We start from the raw sequence: 18142 nt of genomic DNA on the forward strand, positions 1-18142 counted from the left end.
ATTAATCCAACGACTGTCAACTCCAGAGCACTACAAAACACACCGCTAAGGTTTAGAGACAAATGCAAAGTAATAAAAGCAGCGTGGGATACAATAGAAACAAGTCTGTCACAATATCTACTTCTCCCCAGATACTTCCTTGGCAATATAAATACCAAACTCTCCAGAGCACCAGAAACGCACACACCTACTCATCACTCGCCTACCTATAACCTATTCCCCATTATTTTTCTCACAACTCACAACCACATACAGTAGCCATTAACCAATCCATAATTTCCATTTCCCACATACAGAAGACTTTTAAGTCTATTAGCCTCACCTCCCTCTACAAACAAACATGCCCAGCAACACCAGAATCTTGGAAGCTCTGAATGTCCGGGTAACCGGGACGGGCGAGCAGTACCTGGTCCTGGCCCATGGCTTCGGCACTGACCAGTCCGCCTGGAGTCGCATTCTTCCTTTCTTCAAACCTTACTACCGCATCGTTCTATACGACCTCGTTTGCGCCGGAAGCGTCAACCCCGATTACTTCGATTTCAGCCGCTATACCAACCTGGACCCCTTCGTCGACGACTTGCTCAACATTCTCGACGCTGTGGGAGTCAAAAAGTGCGCCTACGTCGGCCACTCCGTCTCCGCCATGATCGGAATCCTCGCCTCGATTCGCCGCCCCGAGCTCTTCTCCAAGCTCATCCTCATCGGCGCTTCTCCAAGGTAATTAAATTAACAATCAATTTGATCAAATTTAATACCCTAAATGTCGACCGTTTCGATTACAGTGATTTGCGTACTTGTGGTTTAGGTTTCTGAACGACAGGGACTACCACGGAGGGTTCGAGCAGGAGGAGATTGAGAAATTGTTCTCGGCGATGGAGGCGAATTACTCGGCGTGGGTCAACGGCTTCGCGCCACTCGCCGTTGGAGCCGACGTCCCAGCCGCGGTCCGAGAGTTCAGCCGGACCCTGTTCAACATGCGCCCCGATATTTCGCTCTTCGTTTCGCGGGCCGTGTTCAACAGCGACTTGAGGGAGTTTTTGGGCTTTGTCCGGGTACCCTGTTTCATAATCCAGACGACAAAAGACCATTCTGTCCCTGCCTCAGTCGCGAATTACCTGAAAGAGCATCTGGGTGGCCGGAACACCATCGTTATGCTCGAAACGGAGGGCCACTTGCCGCATTTGAGTGCGCCGGGTCTGTTGGCCCGGAGGCTCCGCCATGCTCTTTCATCGTAATAATAGTACCCGACTCCGCATGTGTGCCCGACTTGGCCCACTTCAACTCTGAGTGGGTCCCTACAAGAGCAAATTACAATAAGGCTGGAGGTTGATGACGCGTGGCTAGTATCCTGTGGACGTTCGTCCTTTTGGGCTTTCTTTCCACTTTGGATTATTTGACCATGCGGAAGGATAAGAATCTCCATGTGATTATCACGTGGTGATATGTCCCTCTTTTGTCAATTTGGGCCTCTTTTTCTGTTTTCTTGTGCCTTAGGATTTTTTTTTTTCTTTTCTTTTTCTCTTTTGGGTTTGGAATCTCGCTTTAATCTATATAATTCTGCTTGCTTCTTATAGTTATATGGACTCGTTAATCTTCGTGTGGAATAAGTTTGTTGCATCACCTCAATTTTCAATTGTCATTGTGAATTTCTCATTTTCTTGGTGAAATTATAAATATTGATAATTGAAGAAAAATAAAAAATTATAGTGTCGCTAAAATTTCCTAGCATGTAACAAAAGAAATCTCCAACATGATCTCATTAAAAATAAAAATTAAATGTCATACGAGCACTTAAAAAGTAAGGGTATGATTTAAGCATTAAAGCAACATAATTTGATGAAATAAAGTCTATTTTTATTATGTAATTAAGTTTCTTGTATTATCACGAGACTTTTGCTTTATTGATTATAAAATTTCAGGGATGTGCGTTGAATTAGTTCTATTTCTCCTTCTTGATAAAGAAAAAAAAAATCGAAACTGTCAACGTTAATGCTAATATTTCGTTAAGATCAGTGTGTTGCAAGAAGAAATAAAGGCCTAATAGCTTTTTTCAGTTTTATTTATTTAAATTTCACAATATGTTTTACAAAACCACGCCTAATTCGATTCAAACTTTATTCATTTGAAAATTGTTAAAATTCATTTACCCATATCATGTTTCCACATACATAAGAGCTTATGCTCAAAAGAGGCAACATGTTATACCATGTTCTTCTCAATAGTCTCAATAGATATGATTCAGCATGTATATAAAGCACAACAGTACACAAGATTGACCGACCTGTTATTTTAATTGCTTCTAGTATCTCACCTCTTGTAGATAACGTTTCACCTTATTACTTTTCAACAAACTAAACACATGTCCTAGTATTATATGTTCTTTTTTAAATTGCACTTATACTTCAATTAATTATTTATTGAAGTATATTTATACACATGTCCTAGTATTATATGTTCTTTTTTAAATTGCACTTATACTTCAATTAATTATTTATTGAAGTATATTTATAGTTGGTATCCCATGCAAATAACGAAGGCCAGCGTCATCCAACTTTCATTTCCGAAATCCCATGACCATCGCAACTTTTTGATTATGAAAAACATTTTTTTTTCCCTTCTACGAATCCAATAATGTTGACACTGTCTCAAATTAAAGAGTTTATGTGGAAGACATTGTGTTTTTTTTTTTGAACGGAAAAGATAAATACTTAAATAATGAAGCCTCTTGGGCAACCAATGTCTACAAACGTCAAATATTAAGGCTCTAAAAGCCTCAATTGGAACCCTATCACTCCAAGACATAAGAGAAGCAGCATCATGTCCTAAATTTGTAATGGCATCAGCTACAAAATTTGATTCCCTATAGATATGTTTAAAGGAAATCTGAGAAAAGGAAGTTGCAATGGTTCTAATGTCTTCAATCAATTTGAGCAGCCTCCACAATGTGGAATCACCACTCCATTAACTGCATCAATAACAAGTTTCGAGTTTCCATCAATTTCAACTCTTGTAAAACCTTTGTCTTTGACCTTAATCAGGCTATCCCTAAGTGCAGTAGTTTCTGCAACAGGGATACTAGAGTTGCCCCAGGAAGACACTGTGTTGCATTTCAGTTTTTCGTATTCAAATCTATACAAATTTTGAATGCCAAATAACAGAGTCCACATGCTCAGCCTAACATTTTTTTTGACTTTGTCAAGGGGAACTCAAAGGCTTCTTAGGCCCAAAATAAACTCCTTTGGCGCATGTGAAATGCTCCAATTGTGCATTGCAGCACAGTGCCTGACCACTTTGACAGCTTTGGGATTCAAACCTAGATTGGAGAGCACACCCAACTATGCAAGAACCACTAGACCACTTGTAATGGTTGTGCTCAGCCTAACATAATTAGTCTTCAAATGTATACGTAGTGTCTAATTATTTACATGAAAAAGGAGTACAATAATGGGCCAGCCATGAAATTGAAAACCCACAGGTAATGGGCTGAGCGCAATAGTAAGCTGACAAGATCAGTGGACTTAGCCTACCATATTGACCACAGAGGCCCAGTTGTAACCAACCTTTTTTTAAGGATAGGAAAAATGATCACAAACTCATGTGATGCTCTACTCGACGTATTTGAACTACTGGCCATGTGTGTAACTTGTAACAATGTTTTCTTGCTTAGAACACTATGATTCTGAGTATGTAATCCTATATATAATTAACGTGTCAAGGTGATCCGGCCAGACTTATAGATCGGATGCCTAGTCACCACTTCATTCTTGAGTTTTTGGGTCTCTAGTCACTCCCCAATTCCGTATCAATTTTACAATTTTCATCATGCGAGTGAAAATTGAATCAGTGATTTACATTCAATCACACTTATCGCTATTTTAATCTTACTTTTAGCGTATATTCGTTGTTCATAATCTAAAATTCACTATGTAGATCATAATATCATTTAATATGTTATATCATGATCACGCGCAAGAGATTTCATATACACAAAGTCAAATCATATGAAGCTGACTTTAAGTTCATCCGGTCAAAATTGGGGGGCTGGTTAGGAGTTGTGTGATTCATAATTAATTTTACCACCAAAAAGATGAAATTGCTTTAGGCATACTACAGCTATTGGCCGATGAAGTCCTTTTGACCAATAAAGTAGGTGGGTAGATAGCCATCGCCGCCGCATGACTCGAGCAGACTCGGTCATTTTCTTAAGCCATAAACATGAAAGTTATGAAATACCTTCTGGCTTCTGATGCCATTAATGAACCTCCAAAACGACATCGCACCCAATTTTCTGCAATGTTGACGTTGCAACTTTCTCATTATATATATCATTAGCACTTGAAAACGGAATTGAATTATGTGGGATCAGTTGAGCAAAGATTCAGAGAAGTACACTGATGTGGAAGCCCTCTCCATCACTAATCTTAGTGCTCTTGTGTATATTTCTTACACTTTTGTTGATCAAAAGTAACGTAACTGTAACGTGTTAATTTTTTTAATCGATACATGCATTTTAAGTGAAACTTAGTGAAATTGAGAGGTTCATTCTCAAGTTCATATTATTATTGTCTAAATAAAATAGAACATAATAATATAATAAATATACTTGGTAGAGAGGCATAACAGTCCTCGATAAAAACAATAATATCAGAAACTTTCAAACTTATGATCCAACCAAATCCATTTCTCATGATGTGTAGAAGTTTTAAGCAAATGAAGAAGTTTCACCAAATAAGTTGACCAATTTGAAAGACTTACTAAATATCTTGCATTTTTATATATAAATTATGGACCCATGTCCATTATTCCGTTGCTTTAGGCTCTGGTCATCTTCAAAAGCATGTTATTCATAGCTTCACAGGTAGAAATGGACCCATAATCTCTATTCAGGACAACCTCTTAAGTTTCTTCGGTCCAACTCGTGCACACATCACACATTTGAATTGCCTTTTCCTACCTAAGCTTCAGGTTGATTGCTGTTAAAGGCATTTGGTCCCCTACAGGTCAAGAAATTGAGTGACTAAATTAGTCTCTGGATGCATTAGCTAGCCTAAATTCATGTGAGAACCTAATAACTTTGATGCAATTATTAGCTTATTCACACACCATGTTTGCTCATTATAGGGTCTAGCTTGACCTTTTCACAAGGAAGAATATTGTAAGGACTAGCCTTAGATGCTACGAGTGATAATGGGCAAAAATCGTTTTAGATTTTGCGAAAAATACCAGTGTAACAGCTTTATAACATATTTTTTTGTATGAAATTATATATATAAAAAAAATACCCGTGAATGTAGTGTTCATCAACGAGAGATTTTAAGTGCTCCAAATAATTAAAGTTCTGAAAATGTAATCTGTTAGTGTTAAACACCGTATTTAACTAATCTAAGTATCCATGTCTTTAAAATTTTAATTCTTCGAAGCTTTAGAACACACTCACGTAAACTATTGACAGTGAAGATGACATGCTTTGATTAACGTTGATCTACATGTGATTAAGACCGCCGACTGCATATTGATCGCACATTTCAAACCCAGGAACCTCAGGCCCCATTCTCCCCAATCTCAATCTATATGTCACCCCCAAAACTGGAAGAGATTAATCAAATCCCTTTTACCCGGGACTATAAAACTGTGTAGACAAATAAACAAAAACCCTCCTGAATGGTATGAACGTGAGACAACAAAAGTGGCCAACCCAAAGCCGCTGCTCGAAGATGATAAGCGGTCAAGAATGGGACCCCAAACAAAGCAACCCATCATCGATGGGACTAAACGACCAACTGCCAAAATAACTGTAACTCTCACACGTGGCGGCAATCACTTCAAAAAAATAAAGAGTCATAATTCACTGGTCATCGTCTTCATGCACGCGTACCTCGTGGATTTTGAATTAGAAGAACGCGGATTTTCCTAAACCCAAAAACACGCACCAGCCACCTTCCAGACTCCTCCCCACTGCTTTTTCTTCCACTGGATTGTAATCTTTTTCTTCTTTACTAGGCATCAACTTTCTTTCCTTCATCATATTTTCTTTTCTTTTATAATCCGAGAATTAGACGAAATCAACTCCTCATTACACCAGGAGCCTGCTCAGTTTAGGACCTCTACTCCCCATTAGCGGTCCTTCCTTATCTTTTATGCTCTCCTAAACTCCTCATTTCGAATCAGCAAATATAACACACTTTACACAAAGATAGAGATGACACACAAAGCAAAATAAAACTTTAGCCTCAGTGGTTAGGCTAAGGGACACATGACTCTTAAATAAACAACAAAGCCAAAAAGGCAAAACCAAACTCATCAGCTCAATTCCAATACTTTATCACAAATTTTACAACATGCTCCCGTCACAAAGATATTTACAAGTTTTCGTTCTCTGATTTTTTCTTCTCCTCGTATTTTCCTTTTTGTGTGAGTACAAATCTTACATGGTATGGGCATGGCAAAAGGGAGCCATGAGGGGGCAGAATGGGAATTTACACTAGCACATCATCTTCACGCTCGTGCAGCGACGTTGCCGGATCTCGGTTGCCGTAGAAGCTCTGTCAATGTCTCCGCCTGTCCCCATAAAGACACACAAAACGACAAACAAAACCACTCCCCATGAGACACCATCAATACAAATCCAATAGAAAACACATAACTAAATTTTAAAAATCAATAATGGCTGACTGGACGGGCAAGCACTCCACCCGCTACATGACATTTCTAACCCTGATCTACGTGCCTAACGCCATTATAGAAACTGGGATTCGCTTTCCATTTTTTAGTATTTTATCCCAAGTGAATAAAATTTAAATAAAGAATGGCAGTTATAGGTGGGCCATGATCGTTTGTGCAACCGGACCGACGTGGCTCAATATCAAACCAAAAAACCCATTAATTTCGGGAATATTTTCAAAAAGAGCCAACGCCGCGTCAGCCAGCTCTGGGTCCTCGACCAGCTGACCGGTTTGACCCAAAAAAGGAAAAAACGAACAAGGCATATTGCAGCCGGAAAATCCTCTCACCTTTTGCTTGGCGCGATTAGTGCCGGACTGAGACAGAGCCACCAGGGGAGGTATCGCTCCTTCGCGGGCCACCAGGTTACGGTGGGCCGCGTTATTCTCGCACAGCTGCAGCAATATCGCCACCGATATCTCCTTCTGCCTCTGCGACCCAACCTCCACGATTTCCACCAGCACCGGAATCCCGCCTTCCTCCACCAACGCCGTTCGAGCCTCCGGCACCGAAACCAGCACGCTCAGCACGTATGCCGACTTGTCCACCATGTTTGAACTGAAATCCGCCATCAATTCCACCAACGGCTTCATGATCCCGGCCTGAACGGCTCTGATTTTGTTCTCTTTTACCGAGCATAGAGAATACAGAGCCGTCGACGCGTCCTTCTTGCCGCGAATTCCGCCGTTCTCTAGAAGATTCACCAGCAGCGGAAGCGCTCCCGACCGTCCGATTGCGACTTTGTTCTCTTCTATTTGAGATAGACGGAGCAGAGCGCACGCGGCGTTCTCTTTCGTGGTTGGATTTCCGGTCTTGAGCGCTCGGACCAGAGGCTTGATTGCTCCCGACGAAGCTATGAGCTCCTTGTTCTCGTCGCAGAGCGAGAGGTTCAGAATCGCCGTGACGCCGTACTCCTGGAGCTGGAGATCGGAGGAAGACAAGAGCGAAATCAACGGCCGTATCGCTCCGTATTCCGCGATTTTGAGGCGGTTTTCCGATTTGTTTTTGGCGAGGAGCCTGATCTCCATCGCCGCTTGCTTCTGCTCTTCAATCGAACCGGACTCGAGGACGCCGACCAGCTGACGTATCAGATCGTCGGAGTTGTCCGAAGCGCAGGCAATCAGGAGCCGCCGGCTCTGAGACGACGCCGTTTGGAACTCGCCGGATCTGTCACTGTTGCAGTCACTGAAAGCAGAGGAGCTGTCGCCGATACTGAGATCGCTGAAATTCCGCCCCATGTAACTGAAATTGGATGGGTTTTCAGTCTCCATAGCCGAAATTAGGGCTTATTCACTTTACAAAATCCTATCCGGCTACCAATCCGATAGTACGAAACAGGTAATCTCAGGAATTCGGGGCCTCGTTTTTTAGGGTCTGAAAGTGAAAGCGGATTTGTGGCTTAAATGGAGCGGAGATAGAGGCGAAATTATAAGGAGGCTGTGATGGGTAACACGTGGATCAAGACCTTGGGGTTTGGGTGACACGTGCGCCAAATAGACGGTCTGAAAATCCCAGTCTGGGTGAGCACGTACGAAGGGTCGCTTTTAAGGCGTGCATGGAAGGTTCGCCATTCGATAAAGGTTTCGAAACCCAGGCCTGTTATTTCTGAATTTTTTTTTTAACTGGAAGGTTCGGCATTCCGGTATGTTTTAGTTCGACGGTGGCCCAGTAGTTTGCCACATGGAGTTTTTGCTGATGGGCTGACTGCGCTGCACATGCTCTCACCTTCCAAGTCCGGGCGTCGAGCCCCCTAATTGGCGGTGCGGGATAAAAATTAATTATTTTATCAAAAAAATCCAATAGAGAAAAGGAAAGGATTAGGGGTTATAAATCTGCTCGAGATAATAGGAGTTGTTTGTTTTTGTTTCTTTCTGTTATTCTGTTCATCTGCGTAAAAGAAATGAGTTAATTTCAACTTAATAGTAAGCTCAATAAGAAAAATGTCCGACAACTTGTAACTTATAGGCTTTAAAAATTAGCTCGAATTTGTGACTTTATATTCGGGTATTTTTTTAGTATTTTCTTGGTTGATTTAAGATTTGCTTAGCTTCAACTTGAGTTCAATTCTTAATGAAGTTGAGACGGGCCAAGCTTTGACTTAAAAAACCTTCGATCATGATAATCCAAGCTTAAGCTTGTTTTAAAAATTATGAGCTAAACATGAATACCTTAATATTTACTTCATTTCGGCTCATCTACCCAAATGAATAACATATTTTTTTCCTATGAAAACAAGAAATTCAACGAGGAATCCAATTTTTCATAATGTAAGTGTATAATATTCTCAATATGGGGACCACTGATTTTCTTAAAAATATTTGTTTTGCCTAAACATTAGCAATTTACATAAAAATAACAATATTGTACCTTTAGTTCAAACGTTACAATCAAGTACTTAGATGAGCAAAAAGAAAACATACTTCATGAGTTTTGAATGTGACTTCCGCCTGAGTTAAATAATTAGAAGATACCTTACATAATCCTAACATGTAAAGAAGTGCTATTGTAGATACAGATGGACTGAAAAAGTAGAGCAAAGTGATGTAACAAAAATAGATTATAGAGGCTCAATGGGCTAACAATGACTTTAACTTATAGGCTGCAGTTCCCCATTTATTTTGTTTTCTGCTGGGGGAGATGGTCCAGCGCTCCAGCCTTTGTTCGTTGTGCTTGTTTCTTTCCGTTTGTATATGTCAACAACCATGAACTCCCAAAGGAGGCTTCAGATGCTGGAATTTTTTATGTGTTTGACCCTAGAAGAATGTGACACTAAATAAACAATGGGGGAAGCTTTTAACACAGAATGCTTGCTGCTTTAAGACCCAGTTATCGTAGGAACCCTTATTGTTAAACCCTTGCAAACCGTTGCTAATCAATTTCACAGGACCAAACTTCTTGTCCTGGGAACCAGTTGAAAACATAATGTGTTATAAACCAGTTGAATACAGTAAAGCAGCTTATGCCACCTTTACAAGGCACAATCGAGTTGGCTTTCTGCTATGGGCCACTGGTTTTTGTATCTCTTATTCAGAGAGGGAGAATAGAATTCAGTCCCAGATATCTTCACCTCAGTAAGAGGAGTTTTATAGTGAACAGAAGTTCATTGCTCTCGTAGCTCAGTTGGTTAGAGCACCCGTTTAGTAAGCGGGAGGTCTTGAGTTCAACTCTCAACGAGAGCAACACGTTTTTTGTTTTTTGTTTTTAATATTTAATTTCAATGAATCAAAAGCCATAAAAATTAGTCAAGCAATTTGACCAACAGGCTCTCGTAGCTCAGTTGGTTAGAGCACCCGTTTAGTAAGCGGGAGGTCTTGAGTTCGACTCTCAACGAGAGCAATTTTCATTTTCCTGCTTTATTTTAATATTTTTTGTCTCGTGCGCTTTACTAACTTCAGGGTTTTCCCCTTTTGCAAGCTCTGGTGTCGTATCGCGCAAACTGCGTAGCGTTTCTTTCTGGACCCAGGAAACCCAAGAGTTTAGAAGAGCAGGGTTTATATAAACCCCAAAGCCTATTTGTCTGAAAAACCCTAAACCCAGAATATCTTTTCGTCTCCTTACTTCTCCTCTCCGCTATGTCAACCAAAGGCCCTGTTCTCTTCTCTGACATTGGCAAAAGAGCCAGAGGTCTCTCTCTTCCTCAGTCTCCGTTGAGCCCCTTTTGAATTTTGCAATTTTACGGGTCTGTGATATATTGCTTTTGATTTACAGATTTGCTCAACAAGGATTACAGCTCTGACCAGAAGATCAGCATCACCACTTACAGTGACACTGGCCTTGTAAGCTCATCCCTCATGCCATTGTATTTTTTTTTTTTTTCATTGCTTGTTTATATACTGCTTTTGAATTAAATTATCAGGTGCCCCAATGTTGCTTATTTGAGAAACTGTGGCTCCCTGTTGCTTTTGGCTTATCTATCTTTCAAATTAATCAAACTTGTGTGCAAGTAAAATCTTAAAATTTGTTGTATCATTGTATTGTGGACTCTGTGAGTTGCTGCTTAGGCAATGAGTTGAGCAGGGGTGAATTTTCTTGCTTGCCTATGTGAATTGAATTTTGTTGCTGCAGTTTTCCTGAGATTATATTGAAATAACTAGATTACTTGATAAGTTCACATCATGGCTGCTTTTGTTTTTAATTTCCGTATGTGCTTTTTAGTAGTGCTAAGTAATCATAAATTTTCTCTTTGATTTTAGGCCATCAACTCCTCCTTGGCCAAGAAAGGGGGTCTCTCTCTTGGGGATGTAGCAGCTCAGTACAAATACAAGAAAGCTACGGTTGATATCAAAGCCGATACAGAAACAACTGTAAGGTCTCCCAGTGTTCATTTTATCTTATAGTGTTTGGATTCCGATAACTTTTGTTTCTAACAGGAGACTCTTTACTGAGCAGGTCTCAACAAAACTCACCGTTACAAACGTCCTGCCTTCAACAAAAGCCATTGCTTCAGTCAAATTCCCTGACTACAAATCTGGCAAGGTAACAAATTTTGTTATTTTGTGGAATGCTGGAAGTGGAATATGATTTTATAATTATAGCCGCATCTTTATGCATATGTTCTATATATTGCAGTTGGAAGCACAATATCTTCATGAACATGCATCTTTCACAACAGCTGTTGGTTTGAACAAGTCCCCTGCCGTTGACTTTTCAGCAACCATCGGTACCCCCACCATTACTTTTGGAGCAGAAGCTAGTTACTCGACAGCTTCCAGAAGATTCACTAAATATACTGCTGGTGTTAGCTTGTCAAAGCCAGATTCCTCCGCTTCAGTAATTCTGTAAGTTCCACAGTTTAAGGCCACTAAAAGAAAATTGAACCTAATTACTGTATTCTTAGACGCACTTGTGCTCTTTCTTTTTGGGTAAATTTTTGTTGTGCTCTGTTAGATTGGGGAGACTAATTTAATTGGAAGATTTGCAAATCTATTTTGCTGAGTTTACATTGTTCATATATGGAATTTGATACACTCAGACTAAGAAAGAGGGAAGATTGTGATTGATATACTTGTGCATATATTGTTCCCATGTAGTGGCTTATGTTAGTTTTAGCTCCCAGAGTGAATGAATATATGGATTAGACTGGCAAGTTAGAAAGATAACTTCATGTGCTTTCATTGTGCAGCAGATAATTGCTTTCTTTCCATTTGTAGGGCTGACAAAGGAGACTCGATTAAGGCATCATACCTGCATCATCTAAGCAAGCTGAATGGGGGTGCTGTTGTGGGAGAGGTAAGTAGAAGGTTTTCCACAAATGAGAACACACTCACAGTTGGAGGTTCGTTTGTGGTTGACCCTCAGACTACAGTAAAGGCAAGGCTTAACAACCATGGGAATCTTGCAGCTCTTTTGCATCATGAGCTTAGTCCCAAATCCACCTTCACATTCTCTGGTGCCTTGGACACAAAGACCTTACAAAAGGAGCCGAAATTTGGTTTGGCACTCTCCCTCAAGCCTTGAGCAGATATATTGACTTTAAGATATAGATTATTCAATTGGTTACATCCACACAAATTGTGAGTTTTCTGGTGTGGTTCAAATAGAAACCTATATTAGATTTGCTATAGCTATAGGCAATATGTCCTGGTTGTGATAGAACTATGTTAGGCACTTTTGGTAATGTGATTTGATAATGAACCTTTCATATTGTTAATTGTTATTCATCCCCACGTTTTTCTCTGTCAACTTGCTTCACAGATTTCTAATACTTCTGTTAATCTTTCTCTTTGATATTGAACCTTGACGCAGACGTTGCCATTAATTTTTGAAAAATGATAACGGAGAAGAGGTGCCATGTTTTTTGTTCCATTGCTGTGTAGTTTTCTCATCCCTTATTAGCATAGACGACTTTTTCTTTTAATATTCGAATTGTTGTAAATTTCTATGCTAATGACAGTTGTTTGAAAGCAACAAAGAAACTGTCTTACAGACTAATTGCACATCATGCTTTCCCACTCCAAGTTAACGTTGTTGAAGGCCTAGTTGAACTTAATAATCAGCAAACATTTTATTCCCTAATCCCACAACAAAATACAAAGTATAGCGGTATACAGAACCAGACTCAGAAACAAGAAAATGAGATCTAATAAAATTGGATCAAACTAACTAATCACACTGAAGCATACAACTCCGGCACAAAAGAAAACCACCTGAAGCCACAAGCCCATCTTTCCGGCACCAAAGGGCTTTTGGGGAGCCAATGCCAAGTCCTCCTGGAAACCTTGTAATACAAAATCTCAGGCCACGCATAGCAGCAAACACAGATTAAACCCTGATGCCAAAAGCAATAGAGATGCTCGTAATTATGGTAACAAACTGACATTATCTTTCTGCACATCATTTCAGGCACACTCTCAATCTCCACCCAATTCTTTCCTTCACACAGTTCCCAGATTTTCATTCTCCTTGAAATCCCATTCCTACCAATCCCACCAATCAAATACATCTTCCCTTTTCCTTCATCACTCACTAATCGAACAAAAACGAGCTCTCCGGGGAGTTCAGTATTGTGTCTCTCCCATTTACCACTCTCCAAATTAAAGTTGACAATAGAGAATGGCTCCGGGGTCGAAAAGTAGAGAGACCCATTGAAATGAACACCTTCTTGATGATGATTGTCACTGAGAATTGTATCCAATGAGATTAAATTTTGCCAAGACTGGACCTTCGAATCATATACAAAGGTTCTAGTCTTGGTGGAAGACTCAGAAGAGAGCATGAAAATATTGTACCCAACTGGAGTGGAAACCAGAGTAAGCAGCTCAAAATGAAAAGGGTAGGTAGGGTATTGGATCACTCTCGATGACTTGGTCAAGAAGTTACAGACAACAAAGGAAGACGAGCTGGGCAGAGAGAAACAGAGCAGCCCATTGGAGATGGAGAGCAGAGAGACTGGTCCTGCAGCGCAGGGTAGCAATTCCGAGAGTGAAAGAGCGAAGCTGCGCCACGCGCAGAGCTGCGAGTCGTAGAGAGGGAAGTCGGGATAGCACTGCGGTTGAGAAAGCATGAGAAAAGAAGAGAAGGGTGAGGAATTGGAGGAAGAGTGCTTGGAAATGAAAGTGGGAGAGAATAACAGAGACTTGAAATGCTTGCAAGTTGATCTCAGAACCATGAAGGTTTTGAGAGGCAGCATGGAGAGAATACGATCCAGGAGTTCCTCCGGTAAGTTGCTCCATATTCCGGCGTCCATCTCCGGCGAGCTCATTGGAGACTTGGACATGGGAGATGCTATTTGATTCATCTGAAAACAGTGGGGCTTTGAGAACATTGAGACTTGGCTGATCAAATACAACTGATAAGTACAAGGGTCATTTTCTTTTTTTAATTTCTTTTCTTTTTATTATCTTTTTAATCAGTTAATCATTAACTAATCGAGTGGGCTGGAAATATTCAAGTGGGCTGAAATACAATTTGGATTTTGGTCCAACTTTGTCAAATATGGATTGGTATTTCACAATCCAATCCTAGGAGGATTAGGATTTGCACAAAAGATTTTGTATTTAAGCACGGGACAGTCTTCCTGATAGGATGAGGAAATAGAATAAGACCCTTCGCTTAATACCTAAGCCAATTGTTCTATATGGACTTCCTTTACCCATAGAAACTCTATCAGGTTACTTATCCAAACCCCTAATACTCTTCTCCTCTATTGCAATTTTCTCAATTCGGGTTTCGCTTTTGCATCAATCAAGATGCCGAGAAAAAGAAAAGTACCAATGCTTCCAGTCGCCGTGGAACCCCAGATCTGCCCGGAGGCAGTCCGGTGGTGGATGAACGGCGTCGCCAAGTATGAGAAGAAATCTGTGAAGGTGCGTGAGAAGGCCAGAAAACACATGTCGGCCATGGGCTGGAAATTTTGGCACGCAAGGCTTCAGGGAGATAAACCGGTCGAGTTTAGGTACCAATCTCCGGCCGGGAAATTATACTACTCGCTTAAAACGGCTTGCAAAGCCTGCGTTGACCTAGACCTCACTGGTTTCGAAAGCATCGGTTCAAATAGTTCTGATCCTAATTCTCCTATGGAAGAATCTAAGGAACCAAAATCTTGGATTAATTCCCCCGAAACGAAGCCAAAAAAGAGAGGAAGGAAGAAGAAGATTGATTTATTGATGGCAAAAAAGAGAGGAAGGAAGAGGAAAACTGATTTATTAACGTGTGATCCTAGTTATGATCCTATCGAAGATTGTAAGGAATCAAAATCCTGTACTAATTTCTCCCAATCAAAGCCAAAAAAGAGAGGAAGAAAGAGGAAGATTGATTTAGTAACGCCGGAGGAGGAACAAGAGAGTCTTGAAATTAGTCCTAAGCATAAACCAGGGAAGGTTCTTGCGGAGTTGAAGAGGCTTAGACTTGAAGACGAGCCAAAGTTACAGATTCGAAGTCCGAGAACAATTCTTTCTTCTTTGATAGACAACAAGGTTGTTATGCTACATGCTAAAGTGTACTACCGTGGGAGAAGCGGTGGCAGTCCACTGGCCACGGGCCAAGTTATTCGTGAGGGGATCATGTGTGATTGTTGCGCTAAGGTGTTTGCTCTCACTGCTTTTGAAGCACATGCTGGTAGCACAAATCATAGGCCGGGTGCCAATATCGTTTTCGAGGAAGATGGGAGGACGATTTCGGATTGCCAACGACTGATGAAGAGTTTTAAGGATGAGAAGAAGGTGGTGAAGAGTAGTAATAAGATTGACAAGACTGATGATTTATGCAGTGTGTGTCATAATGAGGGTGAGCTGATTCTGTGTGATAGATGTCCTTCTGCATTCCATACTAGCTGTTTGCGTTTGAGTGAAGTGTCAGATGGCGATTGGTTCTGCCCGGCGTGTTGTTGTGGAATCTGTGGCGGTGGAAAACTTGAACAAGGAACTATTCCTGGTGAGATTAGGAAATGTGATCAGTGTGAGCGTAAGTACCATGTTGGTTGCTTGAGAAACAATGAAGTGGTTTGTGAACAGAATTGGTTTTGTAGTAGTAAATGTCAAAATATTCTGTTTGGGCTGAAAGGGCTTTTGGGACGGCCAATTTTAGTGGGTGACAACAATCTCACTTGGACACTATTGAAGTCTTCCTCCACTAATAGGGCAGACTCCAGAGAAACTCAGAAAAAGCTCAGGTCGGCTCTTAATGTGTTGCATAAGTGTTTTGAGCCTTCTATTGATCCATACACACAAAGGGACCTCGTCGAAGACATTGTTTTAAATAGAGAGTCGAATCTGAGGCGCTTGAATTTCCGAGGGTTTTACACTGTGGTTTTAGAGAGGAATAAGGAAGTGATTTGTGCGGCTACTGTGAGGATCTATGGGGAAGTGGCAGAAATACCTCTTGTGGCCACTATGTTCCGACACAGGAGACTTGGGATGTGTCGGATTTTGATGAATGAGCTGGAAAAACAGCTCAAGAAGTTGGGAGTTGAGAGACTGGTTTTGCCTTCTGCTCCTGCTGCACTGGATACATGGACTAACACTTCGATTGGGTTTTCGAAGATGCCTGAAGCTGAAAAACAACAGTTTATCAATTATTTTTTCCTGTATTTTCAAGGCACTGTCATGTGTCATAAATTTTTGAAGCAGAGGAGTGCTACAACAGAAGCAACAATCCCAGAAGAAAACATGGAACTTGATGAGTCTTCAGGTGGCGTCTCTATAATAACACAGGCAGAAGATTGATAACATGTTTTTATAGCATTGTAAGATATGGATTTTTTTACAGAATTAATGAATATTGAGGAATTATTTGACAGAACAAATCCTCTTTCCATGAACCAACAATTTCTTCTCTTTCTTATCTTTATTTGTTATTATTATTTCTGCATTTTATATCTGATGCAGCGAAACCCTTAAATTTGAAAAAAAAAAAAAAAATGAACACAGCTATGCCATAAGGAATACATTCAAGGGTTGCGTAAGATTCAACAGATATGATGTGTTTAGCTCTTTGGCAAAGAATTATAACAACACCAACCTGCTCAAGCAGGCTGACAAGCATGGTAACACAGTCTTACATCTTGCTGTCTCTGCAGGGAACGCTCGAGTAAGTTTCCTATTCTATTTTTTAAGTGTGGTCAGTCGTCTTAGCTCCTTGCCTCCTTCAACTATGCATGATCATAAACTATGTCAAATTTTCATTTATCAGAGTACGTCATCAGCAATACTACAGTAGATGTCAATTGTAGGAACCAAAGAGGTCAAACAGCATTGGACATCCTAGACGAGCAAAGAATATCTTCTAATCTTAGATATACGTTGAAGAGTTTTGGTGGCAGAACAAGTACTGAGCTGTTCTCTTTAACCCCAAAGGTTGATGAGATAGATTCTGGGACTACAACAACGTTAGAAAGTCCTAGAGCTGCACAGGAGCAAGAATTTGAAAGGCTTTTTTAATGTAACACGCATCCAGGAAGTGATCAATCTGATTGTGAAATTGACATGGGGCGTATGGCTCGAAACAATCAACAGATGAAACACTTCGCGACAGTACAAGCAAAGATGAATCCCGGTCATGATGTTTTAATGAATTCTGACGTTCTTTTTAGAGGGACAGTGGATAAAACTAGGCAATATGAGATATATAGAGAGGCATTGCAAAATACTAGGACCACTATCACAATAGTTGCTGTTTTGACTGACTCAGTTACTTATACTGCTGGCATAAACCCACCTTGTGGTGTCTACCAGGAGGGATGGCTTAAAGGACAGTCAATATACAGTTGGCAGAACAACAGCTTTAAGGTCTTCACAATAAGCAACACAGCGGCATTGTTCATATCTATGTGCATTGTCATTGTGTTGGTGAGCATCATTCCCTTCCGGCGAAAATCACTGATGATCGACACTACTTGTGGTTGCTCACAAAGTCTTGTTGGTGGCAGTGTCACTCATGTTGCTCACAAAGTCTTGTTGGTGACACTGCAGCCTCATGGATATTCATGCCACATGGACGTGGTGAAGGAGAAAATTGGACCCTTGAAGTTGTGACATCTGTGTGTGCAGGGACCATGGGATCTGTTTTCTTATTTCTTGGGGTCACATGGACCAGACACTTGATGAAAATGAAATGGAGGAAACAAATACGTAAGGACTGAAGAGGAGAGAGCACAAAGACAAGCAGCAAGAGCACAGAAAAGAGCACATAAAAGGGCACAGAGAAGAACGGAGGAAACACCATAATACAGCTCATCAGTATCCACGAACTCCCATGCTGAGAGTTTCGAAGAACTAGGATATCATACACACTGAAATTGTGATCTTCCCAATTCAAAGTTAGGGTAATAGGCTTTCGCTAGACTTCCATTTTTGTAAAGTCTTATCATTAGTGTAAACGATCGGATTTGATTGGAAAAAAATGGCCCAAACTTGAAACAAGAGTTGACTATAGGTCCTAAGAGAATATAATATAAGCTTAATTGTTTCACTAAAAAAAAAGATAA

At 40.5% G+C, this 18142-nt stretch overlaps 5 protein-coding genes and 2 non-coding genes across 7 annotated transcripts; 5 read left to right on the forward strand and 2 right to left on the reverse strand.

Moving 5' to 3' along the window:
• Positions 1 to 82: 82 nt before the first annotated feature.
• LOC112173999 (probable strigolactone esterase DAD2) lies at positions 83 to 1605 on the forward strand. The gene is made up of 2 exons (XM_024311684.2): positions 83 to 717; positions 806 to 1605. The coding sequence occupies exons 1-2, from the start codon at positions 341 to 343 to the stop codon at positions 1233 to 1235; spliced, it is 807 nt and encodes a 268-aa protein (XP_024167452.1). The 5' UTR covers positions 83 to 340; the 3' UTR covers positions 1236 to 1605.
• A 4677-nt stretch (positions 1606 to 6282) lies between these two features.
• On the reverse strand, positions 6283 to 8138 carry LOC112172590 (U-box domain-containing protein 4). Its single transcript, XM_024309993.2, has 2 exons — positions 7011 to 8138; positions 6283 to 6558 (listed from the first exon to the last, which is right to left on the reverse strand). Exons 1-2 carry the CDS (start codon positions 7989 to 7991, stop codon positions 6496 to 6498), a joined length of 1044 nt encoding a protein of 347 aa, XP_024165761.1. The 5' UTR covers positions 7992 to 8138; the 3' UTR covers positions 6283 to 6495.
• Positions 8139 to 9825: 1687 nt separating this feature from the next.
• Positions 9826 to 9899, forward strand: TRNAT-AGU. Its single transcript has one exon. It is a non-coding gene; the product is annotated as a tRNA-Thr (tRNA).
• An 83-nt stretch (positions 9900 to 9982) lies between these two features.
• On the forward strand, positions 9983 to 10056 carry TRNAT-AGU. Its single transcript has one exon. It is a non-coding gene; the product is annotated as a tRNA-Thr (tRNA).
• A 57-nt stretch (positions 10057 to 10113) lies between these two features.
• LOC112173486 (mitochondrial outer membrane protein porin 2) lies at positions 10114 to 12386 on the forward strand. Its single transcript, XM_024311122.2, has 6 exons — positions 10114 to 10344; positions 10429 to 10496; positions 10914 to 11024; positions 11110 to 11196; positions 11290 to 11498; positions 11871 to 12386. Exons 1-6 carry the CDS (start codon positions 10293 to 10295, stop codon positions 12175 to 12177), a joined length of 834 nt encoding a protein of 277 aa, XP_024166890.1. The 5' UTR covers positions 10114 to 10292; the 3' UTR covers positions 12178 to 12386.
• Positions 12387 to 12688: 302 nt separating this feature from the next.
• On the reverse strand, positions 12689 to 14003 carry LOC112173895 (F-box/kelch-repeat protein At5g43190). Its single transcript, XM_024311588.2, has one exon. It carries the CDS (start codon positions 13982 to 13984, stop codon positions 12827 to 12829), a length of 1158 nt encoding a protein of 385 aa, XP_024167356.2. The 5' UTR covers positions 13985 to 14003; the 3' UTR covers positions 12689 to 12826.
• A 405-nt stretch (positions 14004 to 14408) lies between these two features.
• Positions 14409 to 16382, forward strand: LOC112171815 (increased DNA methylation 1). Its single transcript, XM_024308935.1, has one exon. It carries the CDS (start codon positions 14409 to 14411, stop codon positions 16380 to 16382), a length of 1974 nt encoding a protein of 657 aa, XP_024164703.1.
• Positions 16383 to 18142: the final 1760 nt, after the last annotated feature.

This window comes from Rosa chinensis, chromosome 6, assembly GCF_002994745.2.
Source record: "Rosa chinensis cultivar Old Blush chromosome 6, RchiOBHm-V2, whole genome shotgun sequence".
Lineage (NCBI taxonomy): Eukaryota > Viridiplantae > Streptophyta > Magnoliopsida > Rosales > Rosaceae > Rosa > Rosa chinensis.

Coding starts and splice junctions, on each gene's coding strand:
- LOC112173999 (XM_024311684.2), top strand. CDS start 341: ATGCCCAGCAACACCAGAATCTTGGAAGCTCTGAATGTCCGGGTAACC. Junction 718..805: donor CTCATCGGCGCTTCTCCAAG/GTAATTAAATTA, acceptor CTTGTGGTTTAG/GTTTCTGAACGACAGGGACT.
- LOC112172590 (XM_024309993.2), bottom strand. CDS start 7,991: ATGGAGACTGAAAACCCATCCAATTTCAGTTACATGGGGCGGAATTTC. Junction 6,559..7,010: donor CTAATCGCGCCAAGCAAAAG/GTGAGAGGATTT, acceptor TTATGGGGACAG/GCGGAGACATTGACAGAGCT.
- LOC112173486 (XM_024311122.2), top strand. CDS start 10,293: ATGTCAACCAAAGGCCCTGTTCTCTTCTCTGACATTGGCAAAAGAGCC. Junction 11,025..11,109: donor AAGCCGATACAGAAACAACT/GTAAGGTCTCCC, acceptor TTTACTGAGCAG/GTCTCAACAAAACTCACCGT. Junction 11,499..11,870: donor TCCTCCGCTTCAGTAATTCT/GTAAGTTCCACA, acceptor TTCCATTTGTAG/GGCTGACAAAGGAGACTCGA.
- LOC112173895 (XM_024311588.2), bottom strand. CDS start 13,984: ATGTTCTCAAAGCCCCACTGTTTTCAGATGAATCAAATAGCATCTCCC.
- LOC112171815 (XM_024308935.1), top strand. CDS start 14,409: ATGCCGAGAAAAAGAAAAGTACCAATGCTTCCAGTCGCCGTGGAACCC.